The 18,151-nt window shown below is 40.2% G+C and overlaps 1 protein-coding gene and 1 non-coding gene across 3 annotated transcripts; one reads left to right on the forward strand and one right to left on the reverse strand.

Annotated features, from left to right (window-relative positions):
• Window positions 1-8,240: 8,240 nt before the first annotated feature.
• On the forward strand, window positions 8,241-8,347 carry LOC147943511 (small nucleolar RNA R71). Its single transcript, XR_015558679.1, has one exon. It is a non-coding gene; the product is annotated as a small nucleolar RNA R71 (small nucleolar RNA).
• A 3,547-nt stretch (window positions 8,348-11,894) lies between these two features.
• On the reverse strand, window positions 11,895-15,747 carry LOC147943512 (uncharacterized). Of its 2 annotated transcripts, XM_087450598.1 has the most exons (8): window positions 15,484-15,623; window positions 15,306-15,389; window positions 14,894-14,964; window positions 13,789-14,231; window positions 13,464-13,593; window positions 13,080-13,367; window positions 12,720-12,944; window positions 11,895-12,507 (listed from the first exon to the last, which is right to left on the reverse strand). In XM_087450598.1, exons 6-8 carry the CDS (start codon window positions 13,293-13,295, stop codon window positions 12,061-12,063), a joined length of 888 nt encoding a protein of 295 aa, XP_087306724.1. In that variant the 5' UTR covers window positions 13,296-13,367; window positions 13,464-13,593; window positions 13,789-14,231; window positions 14,894-14,964; window positions 15,306-15,389; window positions 15,484-15,623; the 3' UTR covers window positions 11,895-12,060. The 2 variants fall into 2 exon arrangements, with proteins under 2 accessions (XP_087306724.1, XP_087306725.1); XM_087450599.1 differs by having other exon boundaries at window positions 13,789-14,157; window positions 15,306-15,747.
• Between the last annotated feature and the right edge of the window lie 2,404 nt (window positions 15,748-18,151).

An 18,151-nucleotide genomic window follows, 5' to 3' on the forward strand; every position in this document is an offset into this window, starting at 1 on the left:
ACCCTCGACATATGGATTTGGCATTGGTTGACCCTGAAAGTACAAATCAATGGTTATTTAAAAGGTTTTACAAGTTATTTCAAAGGATTTAATAAGGTTTACAACCGTTTTCAAAAGGTTTTTTAAAGTGTTTAAATGTAAGTTACCTGAGTATGAGTAGCAGTAAAATCATCAAAAGTGCCAGTATATTGACTTGAAGAAGCAGCAGGAGGAACACTCTCGACATATGGATTTGGTATTGGTTGACACTGAAAGTACAAATCAATGGTTTTTTAAAAGATTTTACAAGTGATTTCAGAGGATTTAATAAGGTTTACAACTGTTTTCAAAGGTTTTTAAAACGGGTTGAAAAGGCAATTAAAACATTTATACCATTGTAAGTTACCTGAGTATGAGTATAAACATCAATAACATTCCAAACTAACAGATTTGAGCTTGTTTGATCCTGAAAGGATTTGTAAAGTATTGAAAACGTTTTACAAGTGCTTTCAAAGAATTTTATAAGGATTTGTAAGCAAGAAATAATTTAAAATTCTAAAGTAGAAAGTTACCTGAGTAACAGCAGTAACACTCTCAATAAAAGTAGTAGAGCTAGGTTGACCCTGATAAAGAAACATTCCTCAAATCAGTTAGTTTTCTAAAACAATATTAGAAAATAACAAAAGAATGAGTTTACTAAAAATACATGCTCTACAGTCTCACAAAAATCCTCAACAGTAACACATAGATGAAGAACTCCTCCACTTTGTGCATATTTGAGTTTAAAAGCTTCAAGCTGCCTATCATTTCTAATAAAGATAGGAATACTACCTATAGTAGAAGACTTAGCAGGCAATGTATAACTAAGCTTTAAACATTGTGCCTGAATATCAATGTCAAAATCTTCTAACATAATCTTTAACAACTCACTAAATCTAGTATTCTCATCAATGTTAATCAAAGAAGCTCCCCTTTCATTATCCATCTCAAATTCCCAATGAATGTTGTTGTTCAACTTCCAAACCACATACTGAATACAATTCAATCATTTGTACACCCAAACAAATCCTAAGAAAACAAACCAATAAAACTACATTAAAAGAAGAAAGATCTGAACAACTATATCAAAGAATAACCGTAGATGTCCAAAGATCTAATAAAGGACTTTATTATCACGAACAGATCTAAAAGAGCAAGTGCTTAAGACCTAAAAAAATTCTGACATCAAATTTGAAATCGAAACAAACAATCTAATAGCTAACACAAAATTGAAATTGAAATCAAAACAAAAAAACAGAAACAAGCTTACACAATGGGAGAAAAGGACTTTATTATCACAAACAGATCTAAAAGAGCAAGTGATTAAGACCTAAAAAAATTCAATTTATAACGGTGGAGGAGAGATTTACTTTATAAGACCTAAAAACTCAATTGCTCAATACGATGGGAGAAACACTTACACGAAAGGGGTAGAAGAGACGACGAACTAAAGAGAGAACTAAGACGACGGAAGAAACAGTGATAACGGCGGAGGAGAGAACCGACCGGAGAAGGAGAGATGTCTCCGGAGAAGAAGAGACGAAGACGAAGACGATGGGAGAAACAGTGATAACGTTGGAGGAGAGATCCGACCGGAGAAGGCGAGATGTCTCCGGAGAAGAAGAGACGAAGACGAAGAAGGTATAATTATAACACAAGGGCAAAAATGTCTTTAAAAATAAAGGAAGGGTATAATTAAAAATGATCATCAGAGGGGGTATTATGAAAAAGGGGTATCAAAGAAGGGGCATTAGTAAGAAATTCTCTAAAAAAAGTTAGTGTATTAAAAAAAAAGATATTTAGAAATATCTATTTGGTTAAACAACTAAGATTTCTACAGATATTATCCGATTTTATACAAATTTTTTCGGCAATAATCTCTGCAACAATACTGTGACACTCCGGTTTGTGCAGAGGTTTAAAAAAATTGATTTGGTCACCTATGTCACCAAATTGCACTTATCTTTTCGGTCAAATATCCTAAGAGAACTCCATAATTAAGCGTGTTTATGTTGGAGTAGTCTCAGGAGGGGTGACCTTCCGCGAAGTGACTGTCGGAACTGTGATACTATGATTTTTGTGTCTCCTAGTAGGTCTCAATTAACCTTATGCGTTGTAATACTTAAGGTGTCAATCCAGTTGGGAAGGTTCACTATCACTCAAGATGCAATCAAGAAGTCACAAGTTAAGCCAATTCAAAAGAGTGTTTTTTTTTTCTAACAATCCTAGAGTGATTAAAATGCAAAACCGAAATGAGTCACAGAGCTAGAAACGAGAATGCATGACACGAAGCGAAAATGAATAAAAACATAAACGAGTCTAAGCATGAACTAAAAAGCAAGAAACGAAACTGTTCCAGGAATGTAATAAAAATCAGAAAGAAAGAAGTCCTAAGGATGGGATAATTGATGTTGGTGAAGTATCCTAGTCTACAGAGTGTTTAACATACCCAAGCAAACTATCCCCAAACAATGAACATCACAACTTAGCTAATCCAATCTCTTGGCAAAAGCTACTCAGACTCAACCACTTCCATACCTAGCTCTCGCTAGAGGATCATGGTCGAGCAGACATTACAAACAAGTTCATTCATGTCAACAAACATCCTAGACAACTAATCTCTTAGGCTAGGAACGTAAGTCTCTAGCACTACTTGGTCAGACATTTCATCAAACACCTTTTGGGTGTGGAAATGTCTCAAACCTAGTCCCAATTGATCAGAGAAAAACTAGTATTTCTTACTCTAGTCCAGAAGGGAATCATGCAATCAACGCTTAAACACTCTACATCCTAAGATCCTCCACCTAATCTATCCCATCCTCAAGAACTAACACACTACTCAGATCCGAAAATCATAGTCAAAGATGCAAACATAGAAAACATTGAAACAAGCATTCTTAGATAGATTAAAATGTGAAGAACAACTTTGTAGAAGAAATCAAATCAAAATACTGAATAAATTCAAAGATATCGGGATACAAGATCAGAGTAAGGTTTTGGTGGCTAGGGAAACCTTACAAAAGAAAAACGAGATAAAAACTAAGATGTCCTCAGCCCAGACTTAACAAAATGTATTTATAGTAAAAACATGTAAATCCCTAAAATTTAAAACGACAAGGTGAATCGTCGGTTTGGGAATCTCCTGAAGCGCGTAAGACGGAACGTCTTCCTGACATGTGCGGTCGAGTCGCGTGTCGTCTCTCCCTAGAGTGAGGTCGAGTGGAGTGAGTAGGAGTGGCTCCAGTGGTGTGAATGAAAATGGCTCGAGCATGGTCGGTGAAAGTGGCTCGAGCTGGGTGTATACGCATCCACTAAAACAATGATAACTCTTGAACCACCCCTTCGATTGGCTTGAAATAAACAGCATTGGAAAGATGACTCAATTATCTACAACTTTGATGAAGACGTGAAAAGCTCAATCCCTAGACCGGTGGCTCGAGTGATGGCTCGATTGTGGAAGTGAGGAGGGCTCGACTGTAGAAGTGAGGAGCGTGGCTCGATTGTGGAAGTGAGGAGGGCTCGACTGTGGAAGTGAGGAGCGTAGCTCGATTATAGAAGTGAGGAGCGCTCGATTGTGGAAGTGAGGAGCGTGGCTTGATTGTGGATGTGAGGAGCGCTCGATTGTGGAAGTGAGGAGCGTTCGACTGTGGAAGTGAGGAGCGTGGCTCGATTGTGGAAGTGAGGAGCGCTCGATTGTGGAACTGAGGAGCGTGGCTCGATTGTGGATGTGAGGAGCGTGACTCGATTGTGGAAGTGAGGAGCGTGGTTCGATTGTGGAAGTGAGGAGCGTGGCTCGACCCTCTGCGCTTCCAACGTCTCCTAGACACCTGAAAAACTCCAAAATGCGCAATGTATGCAAGGATGATGCAGAAACTTCCTAAACATGCAAAATGTGCGAAAGAGGTTCTAAAATGATGCAAAACGACTAGTTGTCCTAGCTAAATGCAAGACAAATGCAGGCTAAGGAGATGCAAAATATAGACATATCAACTCCCCCAAACTTATTCTTTGCTTGCCCTCAAGAAAACTATCAAGAACAAAGTATGGAAGAGAGGTGTGAAGATGGGGTCTCAGAACCTAAAACATGCTGAATAGAGTAGTTAGAATCAAGGTCCTTGTTTTTAGTTCTATGATGCATGGTGAAGGAACTTTATTTCAAATCTACACATGCAATCCTATCAATCATCCCCTTTAACATTCATTAACAGAGAACCGTGAATCAAGCTAAGCAATATCATTAAACTCGTTTGGCTAGGGTAAAGGTTAGAGACATAGATGGTCTCCTCATCAAGCGGTTTTATCAATACAGAACAAGGTTCTCTCACGAAAAGGAGTTGAGCTTAAGAGAAGGCTAAAGGTTGAAACCAACTGATACATACAAGAGCACCGCCCTGTCTACCCAAAGAACACTCCAAACCGAAGTTGGTCCTATCTCTACCCTTCATCAGAAACTTCATCTCAAACTTTTTACACTTAGTCTTAGGAGGAGTTCACTTCTTTTCATTCTAGCGAATTGGGAAATCTTTATTATCACTATGGTTCGTTTTCTTTTCTTCTAGGGACTCTAGACAACTTAAGCATTTTTTTTTCTTTGTCTAATCTTTTTATTTTATGCCCAGAACCAATAACTCTTTTTACTTTGCTCAACCCAAATCCTTTACTAGACTTGTAAACTATGTAAACACATCCCCCTCCTAAAGAATTTCTACCTCTTTACTTTTCTGCACAAATCCATACCCAATACCCAAAATCGAGTTCTCACCTAGTCCTACTAGTCCAGATAACGCGAACTAGAACTACACAGGATCCTACTCTTGTCGGTTAGAACCTAACACTTTCTAACAAGCTCAACTCGGAAAAGGCCTGACACTCAAGAATACAATTGGCTTGAAAGAACGGTTGGTTAAGGGTGCGGGGAACTTTTCCAAAGATGGGAATCAGCTACTTGGATTGACAAGGGTGGTAAAAATGTGAAAGACAATCCAAGTATGTGTATGGTATCCATGAGTTCAACTTCAATGCATCACATGATAATTGCAAGTCAGGATTAGGTTCAGGTAGATAGGAAATGATATCAATTCAAAACATGCTTCAATCTTACATTTTCAAGTTCAATCAACAAGCATCAAAGAACTAATAACAAGGGCCTTGATCCTATCCTATTGAATCCAGCATGCTAACAAGGTTACAATCATCATCAACCCCTATGCTAAATGCAACAACCCTATATGAATAAACCTAGACTCCATCCTAATATGCAAGTGCAAACTACATGAACACTCTGTTTTTGTGGAAATTTTAGATTTTTTTTTTTTTTTATGCAATAGATGGATGCAAACTCAAACATGATATGATGCAAAAATTAAAATAAGAATCACAGAACACAACATCAGATACATCATCTCAAACCCTCCCCCAAACTTAAATTACACAGTCTCCTGTGTAAGAAAAATTTGCAGGAGGATTTAAGAATCACAACAGAAACAATGCAGGAATGAAATGGTATGTACAAAGGGAAGGTGGGAGTACCTCAGTAGTAGCAGAAGGAGTCGGTGCTCGCCCAAGGAGGAGCGTTATATTGACTTTGCCCTTCACCTTGTTCCGGATCCGCAGGGGTGTCCTCAGTGGTTTGATCGACGTGCTGCTCAACGGCTTGCGTGTTCTGATACATGTTTGGCTGCTCATCACACTACATGTCGTCGACTCTGTACTCGCCATGATCTGATACTAGCACAACCACCTCTGTGGGCTGATAATCTCCTTGATGTTCGATCTGCTGCTCAACTCCGTGCATGCCCTGATGTGCGCTCGAGCGGATGTCGTGAGTGGCTCGAGAGAGGAAGTCGGAATGTGGCTCGATTGAGGCAGTTGGGAAGGTTGGCTCGATTCATCGATTTGGAACAGCGAGAACAGCGGCTCGAGTGAGGTAGTCGGGAAGTTCGAGTCGCAAGCGTGATGTGCCGGTGTCGGTCGAGTCGAGTTTTGTAGACCCCTCTAGAATGTCTTGTCTAACCATATACTCTTTAGCATTCTGCCCAGGTTCAATAAGAAAAGATCTTCTCTTCTTCATTATCCCCAACCTCTGTCTTGCTTTTCTTCGAGAAGAGATTTTAACTTTATCCTGGAGCTGCATGATTTGCCCTCTCATCTCCTCCAACGTGGCTGTTAACTCCACCAGTGTATCCCTTAAAATCTTGGTTGTTTGGGGTTCAGACAAACTGTCAAGCGCGGCAGGACTTGTCTCTTGCGGTTGGTGATTAGGAAGTAGGTCTCGACGCTTAGGGAGGGTAACGATTGCACTCGAGTTGGAGAATGGTCGAGTGACACTTTGAGTTTTCTCTTTGGTTACCAAAACCTCTGTTTCTGCCTCATTCACATCCTCAAAGATGCCAAACCCAGATTTCTGATCTTTCTCTTCAATCACGAAGGTCTGTCCATCAATAGTTGGTTTCTTCTTAGAATCCTTGATATCAAACTTCATCTTGAAGTTTTTACCCAGATTGAGATCAATCATCCCCTTCTTGACATCAATGACTGCTCCAGCTGTAGCTAAGAAAGGCCTTCCCAGGATTAGTGGATCTTTAGGCGCTTCATCCATTCCCAGCACCACAAAGTCAGTAGGAATCTCAGCTTGTCCAATTTTGATGGGCAGGTTCTCTAATATACCATGAGGAAATCTAGTAGTCATATCAGCCAATATTAAGCGGAGGTTGCATCACTTGTATTCGCTGAATCCTAGCCTTTGAGCTACAGAGAGTGGCATGAGGCTTACTGAAGCACCAAGGTCGCATAGGCACTTTTTGAAGGCCAATGGACCTAGAGAACAAGGCAAGGTGAAAGAACCAGGGTCCTCTAGCTTCTTTGGGATAATCATCTTCTGAATAACAGCCTTGCATTCATGAATAACCCCACCTATGTCATGTACTACCCTCTCATCTTCCAGAGCCTTAGCTTGAGCTCCTTTAGCTATCTCCTCCTTCTCTTTGGTCTTTTCGGTTACCAAGTCAGTTAAAAACTTTTGATATTGAGGCACAAGTGCAAATGCATCAAGCAAAGGCATCCTAAGTTCAATCTCCTTGACTTGTTTTTCGAACAGAGCTTTATACTTCTCAGTAAGCTGCTTCTTAAACCTCACTGGAAATGGTAGAGGTGGTTTGTATAGTGGAGGAATGAATCTCGCAGGTTTATCCTTGGGAGCAGTGGGTTCTTTAGTAGCTTCAGGATCATATTGCTTGGCTGACTTAATTGGATCCTTGAGCACCTCGACAGGATCCTTTATCTGAACTTCATATTGAAGAAATTCCTCCCCATCTAAACTCTCAGTATCCTCAGTGAGCCGTACATCTACAGCTTGGGTGGTGATGGCATGCATAGTAGCATAGTCCTTGGGGTTTTGAACTGCTTTTCCAGGTAGTTGGCCAGTTGTTGGGGTAGAAGTAGAAACAGTCTTGCCTTCCATATACTTCATCTTGGAGTTAAGAGCTTCAAACTTGACATTCAGATCATTGTAAGAACATTCCATCCGCTGACTGAGTTCAGCAAACTTCTTAGCAGTATCCAGAGAACCACTAGCTTGACCTTGAAGAAGTTGTTGCAGCATGTGCTTCATTTCTTGATCTGGGGCTGGGGTAGGCGGAACTAGTTGAGGGCGAAATCCTGGCGGTGGTCCTGAGGGAGCTTCGTAACCCTGCTGGAATTGTTGTTTTGGTGCGAATCCCGGATTGTAAGGCACAAAAGATTTTTGTTGACCTTGTTGTTGTTATTGAGGCGGGTACACCTGATCTTGTGGATTAGCAACACTGTTACTTCGGTAAGACAAATTGGGGTTCGTCTTGTAGGGGTTGTAACCTTTGTTGTATCCACCCTGATTCTGGACATAGCTGATCTCCTCAGTCTGCTCACCCTCCCCATCTGGAACTTGGAAAGGGTCATCCTCAGATACAAAGTGGACGCTCCTCTGCTGGCTTAGCAAGATACGGTCAAGCTTCTCATTGACATTCTTGAGGTCCTTCTTGTACTTCTCTTTAGACCCAGCGTCACCGCGAAATGTGCGGTCATAATCCTCGTTGTAGTTGCCGTCGGACTGAGCGAGATTCTCCACCAGTTGCCAACCTTCATCGACGTCCTTGTTCAGGAAGTTACCGTTAGAAGTGGTGTCAAGCAGCATACGTATTTTGGGAAGGACACCACGGTAGAGAGTACTCACTAATGACTCGTTGCTGAAACCATGGTGTGGGCACTGGCTGTGGTAACCCTTGAAACGCTCCCATGCTTCACAGAATGACTCTGAGCTCTTCTGAGTGAAGCTGGAAATCTCATTCCTAAGACGTGTTGTTCTAGAGTTGGAGAAAAACTTGGCCAAGAATGCCTTCTTGCAGCCATCCCAGGTGGTGATTGATCCCTTGGGAAGGTTTTTCTCCCATTGATGAGCTTTGTCTCCCAGGGAGAAAGGGAAGAGGCGCAACTTGTAACCATCCTCACTCACGCCGTTGATCTTGGTGAGACCACAAAGACGGTCGAACTCGTCCAAGTGGTCGAGTGGATCCTCCATAGGCAACCCGTGAAACTTGTTCCCTTGGATCATGGTGATCAGACCACTTTTTATCTCGAAGTTGTTGTTCGGCACGGCGGGAGGGACGATTCCAGCACGTTGAGTATGAGTGTTCGGTGCATCCCCAGCACCAATGTTTCGCGGTCCCTGATGTGGTTCATTCTGGTGTTCCATGACATGTGCGGGATGATCAGTGGGTTGACGAGCTTGTCGTGGGCGTTGCAACCGATTGATTTTGTCCATCACAGGAAGGAGATTCTGATGCCCTCTTGATCTGGTGTGCATGCAAGGTTGCAATCAACAGGTACGTGAGATGCAAAACAAACAAGCAGAAAACCAAAGCAAGTCAGTACTCAGAATGATAAGTGTAACGGAACTTAATCTTGCAAAACTTGAAATCTTAAATGTAGCAAAACGAATCCCAAATGGCAACGGCGCCAAATTGATACTAGGATTTTTGTGTCTCCTAGTAGGTCTCAATTAACCTTATGCATTGTAATACTTAAGGTGTCAATCCAGTTGGGAAGGTTCACTATCACTCAAGATGCAATCAAAAAGTCACAAGTTAAGCCAATTCAAAAGAGTGTTTTTTTTCTAACAATCCTAGAGTGATTAAAATGCAAAACCGAAATGAGTCACAGAACTAGAAACGAGAATGCATGACACGAAGCGAAAATGAATAAAAATATAAACGAGTCTAAGCATGAACTAAAAAGCAAGAAACGAAACTGTTCCAGGAATGTAATAAAAATCAGAAAGAAAGAAGTCCTAAGGATGGGGTAATTGATGTTGGTGGAGTATCCTAGTCTACAGAGTGTTTAACATACCCAAGCAAACTATCCCTAAACAATGAACATCACAACTTAGCTAATCCAATCTCTTGGCAAAAGCTACTCAGATCCGAAAATCATAGTCAAAGATGCAAACATAGAAAACATTGAAACAAGCATTCTTAGATAGATTAAAATGTGAAGAACAACTTTGTAGAAGAAATCAAATCAAAATACTGAATAAATTCAAAGATATCGGGATACAAGATCAGAGTATGGTTTTGGGGCTAGGGAAACCTTACAATAGAAAAACGAGATAAAAACTAAGATGTCCTCAGCTCAGACTTAACAAAATGTATTTATAGTAAAAACATGTAAATCCCTAAAACTTAAAACGACAAGGTGAAGCGTCGGTTTGGGAATCTCATGAAGCGCGTAAGACGGAACGTCTTCCTGACATGTGCGGTCGAGTCGCGTGTCGTCTCTCCCTAGAGTGAGGTCGAGTGGAGTGAGTAGGAGTGGCTCCAGTGGTGTGAATGAAAATGGCTCGAGCATGGTCGGTGAAAGTGGCTCGAGCTGGGTGTATACGCATCCACTAAATCGATGATAACTCTTGAACCACACCTCCGATTGGCTTGAAATAAATGGCCTTTGAAAGATGACTCAATTCTCTACAACTTTGATGAAGACGTCAAAACCTCAATCCCTAGACCGGTGGCTCGAGTGATGGCTCGATTGTGGAAGTGAGGAGGGCTCGATTGTAGAAGTGAGGAGCGTGGCTCGATTGTGGAAGTGAGGAGGGCTCGACTGTGGAAGTGAGGAGCGTGGCTCGATTGTAGAAGTGAGGAACGCTCGATTGTGGAAGTGAGGAGCGTGGCTCGATTGTGGAAGTGAGGAGCGCTCGATTGTGGAAGTGAGGAGCGTTCGACTGTGGAAGTGAGGAGCGCTCGATTGTGGAAGTGAGGAGCGTGGCTCGATTGTGGAAGTGAGGAGCATGGCTCGATTGTGGAAGTGAGGAGCGTGGCTCGATTGTGGAAGTGAGGAGCGTGGCTCGACCCTCTGCGCTTCCAATGTCTCCTAGACACCTGAAAAACTCCGAAATGCGCAATGTATGCAAGGATGATGCAGAAACTTCCTAAACATGCAAAATGTACGAAAGAGGTTCTAAAATGATGCAAAACGACTAGTTTTCCTAGCTAAATGCAAGACAAATACAGGCTAAGGAGATGCAAAATATAGACATATCAAACTGTGTGAGTGGGGACAAAACACAGGAAAAGATCATTTGGTGATTTGTAAGGACTGTAACAAATCTTTAAAACATTCCGGACGTAGCAAACTGGCCGTCGGATATAAAAAGACTCACGAGCCTAGTGAAAGGACGTGAGACCCAAGAAGGAAGATGGGTCCATGGACTGGGATTGGACATAGGGCCCACTAAAACGTGGCGGTCGGAACATTCCAAATGGTATCAGAGGCGAACCCAGACAAGTGTGGAGTTAAGTGGGCACACACCATCGAGGGTGACGGTCTTGGTGTGCAACGAGAATGTTTGTGATCTGTTAGTGAGGGTGAATTTTTACACCCAAGTTTCAGGGACATGCGGAGAGGTTTAAAGAATTGATTTGGTCACCTATGTCACCAAAGTGTACTTATCTTTTTGGTCAAAACTCCAGAATTAAGTATACTTGAGCTGGAGTAGTCTCATGATGGGTGACTTTCCCGGAAGTGACTGTCAGAACTGTGCAAGTGAGGACAAAACACAGGAAAATATCATATTGTGTTTTGTAAGGATGGTAACAAGTTTTTAAAATCTTTCGGAGTGATATAGAGATAGGCTCACATTCCTAGTGAAAGGACATGAGGTCTATTAAGGAAAGTGGGCCCATGAACTCAGATTGGACATGGGACCCACTAATAGGTGGCTGTCGGAACGTTACAAATAATCTCATTGTAAATAGGTTAAATCAATTGATATTAATGAATAAGGAAATAACAAAAAAAATTATTTCAAATTTAATTCAAATAAAATGTCCAGCTCACGGTTTAATCTGGGTTAGCACTACAAGAAAATAGGCCATTTGCCACTCCTACTATAGTCGCTCTTTAGTCGCAAATAAGGGTTTTGCGACTACTTCGCGACTATTTTCGATGGTCGCAAAAAAACGGTCGCAAAATATGTTGGTCGCAACATGGTTGCTTATTTGCGACGGATTACAGACTCTTTTTTATAGTCGTATATTTGCGACGATACTGTGACTATAATTGGTAGTTGTACATTTCCGACTAAACTGCAACGAAGTCTACTTAGGGACAGTTTGGTGACTACATATAACAGTCGTATGTCTACGACCGTATTGCGATTTAGTATTGCGACTATGTTAAGACTGTTTTTGTAGTCGCTAAGGAGTTCGTGTTTAGTAACTATTCTGCCACTATTTTGTGAATTGGTTTAGTCACAAAATAGTCACATTTTGTGAATTGGGTTAGTCACAAAATAGTCACATTATTTGAATTTGTTTAGTCACAAAATAGTTATATTATTTGAATTGGTATAGTCACAAAAGAGTCACATTTATTAATTGGTTTAGTCACAAATCAGAAACGTTTTAGCAATCCTAATTGTGATTAATTTGGGAATTTCAAATGCTAATAATCAAAAGGAATGATGATTGAAACTACCACACAAGCAAACTTATCATCCAAAACAAAAAGATCATCCTAAACATCCAAGAAACAATATTCAAAAGCAAGTTCATACATAAAGAAAAGGGGAATTAGAAGTTTAGTTGGAAGAGAGGTAGGGGTTTGTGCAGCTGGACTGGAGGGTGGTGTGGTGCCTCCATCGATGGGTTGTGGAGTGGTTGTAGGCGCGATAGCTGGTTGGGTGGCTGCAGGAGGAGGAACCGTAAAAGCTGAGTATTCAGGAATTTTTTCAGAGATGAAGAGGACAAGCTTGTTGATCACAGCTTGAGACTCTCGGTGTTCCTGATCACGTCGTGCATTCTCAGACTCATGTTCAGATATCTTGCGCCGAAGTTGATCTTGAAGCTCCGCAAGAGTTGCTGCAGAAGAGCTCGCATAACTCTCTTTCCTTTTTCCTTTCCTTAGTGTCTCAACAAGTGATCCAAGGCCAAATGGGTTACCTCTGTTATCTGTTTGAGTACACTAAACCAAAAGATAAACATTCGCTAATCAGCACAAACCAGAAAACTAAATGCAGAATCAACATCAAATATTCTAGGTTCCTAAGCATAGCTCATTAAACAATTTTAAGAAAACCAGGAGACTGTTAATCTAAGAATAAACATCAATCATCATTCACATTAAGAAACCAAAATTGACAAAGAAAAATCACACACAAAAGACAAACGAATTACCTCAAGGAAGATCTCATTTCTTTCTTCAAGGGAAAGAGTTCGATGTGTTGAACTCTCTGAACCATCTGGACCATTAATGTCCGTGTCAGTTTGTCTGTCTTCTATGGTCTTCTCATAAGTCTCAGCAACTTGTTTGGCTTTTTGATCCACAAATGATCCATCTGGCCGAGTGTGTGTTTTAAGAAACACTTGGACCAGTGATACAGGACGCCCCAGCTCTTCCTCCTACAATGATAGTGAAACACATTAAATTATGAAAATTTTAGAAAAACATTAGGAGCTTAAGTGGCCGTGAGAGCATTAAATTATGAAAACATTAGAAAAACTTTAAGGTGAAGTGGATGGAAAGAGAAGTGTTACCATTTCTTGATGAATTTGTACATATGATTTCTGACCAGCTAAGTGTTTGTGCACTCCAAGGCCTCCACGGTCCGAGTTTCTGCAATGAGAAGCATTCTCACTCCTCTCAATGGCATCATGGGTGTTCCAATATTCGCACATAATAGGCCATACTTTATCACCAATCCATGGTGGTTGTACACCACTCCTCCTAACTTGACTGACAATGCCTTTCATCCTGCTCTTTGCTATCTTCAAGAAACCTTCTTTAACAAGCTCAGTAATCCCGATATCCCAATTATACTTCCGCTACAATAACACAAAACATTTAAGTTAGCAAATTGACCAATTCATATATATAGAGTTAAGTGTTTAAAGCATTGTCAAAACTATAATTTGACTTACTGCAAATGTCCTGAAGTATCGCTCTTGAATGTGTTGTGGAGTAACCTTCCAACTGTAGTAAGGCCCTTCAAACTTTCTCCTTAAGATTCCAGCAATGACTCGAGAAAGCTTTCCTTTGTGCCGGTTAAACCTGTTACATTAACTGAGTAAGTCTACTTGAAAATATGAACCAATAACCTATTGAAACTATTGAATATCTAATAACAATCGATTACTGAACATCAAACAACAACAAACAACCGATTAGTGAACCTATTACCGCAAGAGGAGAGAGCGTTACCGAGTATACTTAAAGAAAAATTACAAGAGGAGAGAGTGTTTATACCATAGAGTTTCGACTCCAGGGATAGGATGCTGAGACAGGAGTGGTAGATGTTCTCGGCCTGGAAGAGCTAGCAAACCATCTAACAGATCTTGGTAGTGAGCGACATTTTGATTAGGGTTTTGTTCTTCCTCGTTTGCTTCGTCGCCATTATCTCCCTCTGGAACAAGCTCTGGTTGCGGTTGAGGGTGAGGAACAGGAAGAGGCGCTTGTTGAGGAATCGGAGGCGGTTGAGGGTGAGGAACAGGAAGAGGCGCTTGTTAAGGAATCGGAGGCGGTGTAAGTATCCTCCACAGTGGATGACTACTCGACGGTTGATTTTGTAACACCCGTACCGTCGCAAAAGACGGAACAACATGTAATCCATCCGGTCTGGCCAAAAACGTTTCTTTCTTTAAAATTCACCAACGAAGAAACTTCAAACTGTAACTCTTGAACTTACTAACCTGGGAAAAAGGGAAATAAGGGGGTGAGTAAACAAGTTTACTCAGTGAGGAGATCAAACTCTGCCCACTGGACATACAATAATCACATTCCAAATATAATCAACAAATATTACTTAGCATAGATTCAGAATGTCTATCAAGCAAGCAAACAAACAAACTTCTTATTTCTCCTTATTAACTCTCATCTTATTTTATGCACTTCTGTGGCAACTACCACTTGCAAACATTTCTGTTTCTTTACATTACTTAATAAGTTTTACTTTACTTATAGGTTTGGCCATTATCACTTTTTCTGGCTCCCAACCCCCCTTTCTTAGAAGACCACGGCCCATAGCTCGATTCTTCCCCTGCTCGTCAGCGGTTTATGACCCATAATGAACCCGTCGGTCCATTACAGTCCAACATCCTCAAGTATCTTTTCTTTTCTCATTCTCATGTATGTTCATAATTTTATTTATAATATAATATAAGTTAATTCATAACACCATATCATGTAGTTAATGAGCTTCACATATATCATGTTACTAACAACCTACTTTATCATGCACACAAATCCACACAAACACATTCAATTAACAAACAATTCTTGAGTCTATACTCAGCAACTATCGAAGAGTATATAAGGAAAGAGATTACTGCATATCCGCAAATACCACCCTCACCTTAGCAATTGGATTTAATCCTTGGTTTAGAAATAGCAACAACAGAACCTTGCTTTAGCAACAATCTTGGTCTGCAATGATTTAGATGACAACAATCCATTAAATAATCCATGGTTATTCCAATAAACCAAATCCAAACACATGCCTCGGTTTAACATTTCTATGCTTGACTTTGTGCTTCTTAATTAAATCGATCAACCACAGTTTAATAATTAAACCAAACCAATATAATTATCCCCCAGTTATACATGATCGCACAACACCACACTTTTTACGTACTCACATAATTGAGTTCGGTAATGGAACCTTAATTACACAAACTTTTTCCGGTTTAGTTGGTTTATGCTCCCGGTTCAATAATCAACAAAACAACACAACACAAACACGCACGAGACTAAGCTCCGCCGTTTACCTCTCTCTCTCTGCAACTTCTCTCGACGGACATGTTTGGTGGCTCCAAGAGAAGGTTCAGCCCACGGTGGTTACGTCGTCATGGCTCAACAATCAAAACCAAAACAACACAACATATCATAAGTCAATGCCCAAAAACTTCCTGCACAAGTTACAAAAGAAATCTAGGGTTTCCTTACCCTTAATGGCCTCGACAATGGCTACGACTGCTCCGGTGACAGGAAATTGACATCCCCGGTGAAAGACGGTGGTTGACTGACCAACGGTGGTGATCGGTGGTGAGCGACGGGAACGATGGAGACCAAAAAGAACAACAGACCTTTATCTACGCTTCTCCTCCACGAGACTCACGGCAACAGTAGAGGATCACGGCGACGACAACAATCTCACTCTTATTGACTTAGGGACGTTTTACTCAAGATCTCTTCCCTTTGTAAAAGAGCGACGGCGATAGACGCGTATACATACCTATGTATCCACGAGCACACACTCACAATACACATATAACCTTGTCGTTTTGTCTTTTGATCAACTTAGGTCTTTAAGGGCTAATCCTAATAACAAAACAAACCGGCCCAATAAGAATTAAGAAATCGGGGTGTTACAATTCTCCCCCACTTAAAATAAATTCGTCCTCGAATTTACGAAACAGTTTCTCCACCACTTAGTTTTTGTCCCAACTTAGGAGTATCTTTTTCCATTACTACGATTAGTTCTGGCGTTTAGCAATATTACCACATGGAACGTTAAGTGTCACAGTTCCTTTAACTTTTCATCGCTTCACATAATACACATCTTCAAATATGGTATAAAACTTGATTAGGATACTCCAATTTCCAACAAAAGATCTTTCCATTACCTTGACTTGTGAAAATAACCAGTTCACTAACATATGACTTACGACCTGGTCTAACATTGTTCTGAAGTGTACACATCCACCATGACCATTACGGTTTTGAGCAACACAGAGCTATATGATCCACCAAGCTTTTGTTGCGATCATCCTGTAAAATTGACATTCCTTTGAAAGTTTTCCAATGTTAAATTTAACATAGTGTTTTTCTAACACTCTCTTAGGGTTTTGGTTCCTTTTGGGTTTCACACTTCCATGCATTTGTTTTTTTTTTTTTTTTTTTTTTTTTCCTGTCAAATTCCATATAATCCTCATTCGCCATATATTGACCATTCTGCATTACTCAAACACCAAATCAAAATAATGTTGCCTCCTCATAATTCTTAGTGATCTCCATTTCGCTATCCTTAGTGGATTCCTATACCACGTATCAAACTTCATACGTTGTAGACTTTGCGTTTGCCTCTTCTTCAAATCATTTTTTCCGTTTATAATAACAACCATTTTCTAAAGCTCTCTCCAAAGCTCCAATATTGAATCAATCAATTTTTTTTTCTCAACATTTTTTGTCTTGACTCATCCTGCTCTACAACTACCCAAGTTGCCTCCGTACTGCTAGTCGTCCGCAGCAATCCACCATCAATCTCCATTTTCACCATACCCTTTCTTATTCAGGTTAAGACCACTTCAAATTATAAACAGCCTATCTCCACTGTCATGAAACATTTTTTTATTTTTTTTTATTTTATATCTGTAACGCTAATTACATAGAATACTCTGTAGAAGTCCATAATCCACATTAATGTGTGGTTTCCTCCCACACTGCTATTTTCTACTTCTTCTGCTACAATTCTTTTTTGTGCTCTCCCAGCACTAGAATAACCTCGACTAGTGATCTTTATACAAAACCTCATCTTTAAACTTTGTGGCCCCCTAAAAAAAACGTCTTTCCACAATATCAGCACCAATATTTTGTAAAATATCCATTTGACTATTATAAGCTAGTATCCCACACATTCGTCCACTCGATCAACACGTCCTTACATGTGAATCGAGTAATTGGTTTAGCCATACTAGCATATCGTCTACCAAACTTCCGTTTGTGATCTACTACTCCAAGAAACTATCGAAACTACCGACCTTAATAGCATTTGTGGTCCTCAACATTATCTTCTCCAATTCAACTTACATTCCAACTCTTAGAAACAATTCCAACACTCCTTCATCCATTCAGGTTCCAATGAGTTGAGTAGTTTGTTTAACCTTACTGCATGTCGCACACTTTAACATTCTTGCCAAAACCATATAAACTTATATGGTGTTATCATTCATATGTGACTCCTTCCCACTTTTTTTTTTTCCTTTCCTCTACGGTTTGTAGGGTTCTTTCCCATGTTATTTGTCACTTTATTGTCGCCACACATATCTTAGGGTGTTCTGTCCCTCTTAAAAAAAAAATTTATATACTTTTCTGACTATCCTGACGAACTAATCTTCACTTGGAACTTCTTACCAACTCCTTTAAGCTTGCACACAAGGGCCTCAGATTTCATTTACAAAAACCAAAAAAATACAATCAATAATCCCTAAACCTATAAACCAAACACGCAATTCAATCAAAGAAATAAGGCAACATTCAATATCAATCAAATCAAACAAAGCACACAAACATAAGACATGGTTCAAGTCTTCGTCTTCTTCATCACCGACCTTGGAAAAAAAACGATCTTCCCCACTGGAGGAATTATCCATAGCAATCTAGCATGGTATTGACTCCTCACCCTTCCTCTTAAAAAAAACATTCATCACACACTTTTTGGCTTCACGCGCAATTGCGGTTTAGGTTCTTACACTGTTTCTAAGGATTGATTTCCACTCGCCACAAAATCAAGCATAAGATTAGAATCCTACTAACTTTCACAATGAAAGTCAAGAACAAGTTTGTTGTTGGTGAATTTAAAATCTTTATACAAAACAAAACTCGTTTCCGGAAA

This window comes from Camelina sativa, chromosome 5, assembly GCF_030686135.1.
Source record: "Camelina sativa cultivar CO46 ecotype springtype chromosome 5, ASM3068613v1".
Taxonomy (NCBI): Eukaryota; Viridiplantae; Streptophyta; class Magnoliopsida; order Brassicales; family Brassicaceae; genus Camelina; species Camelina sativa.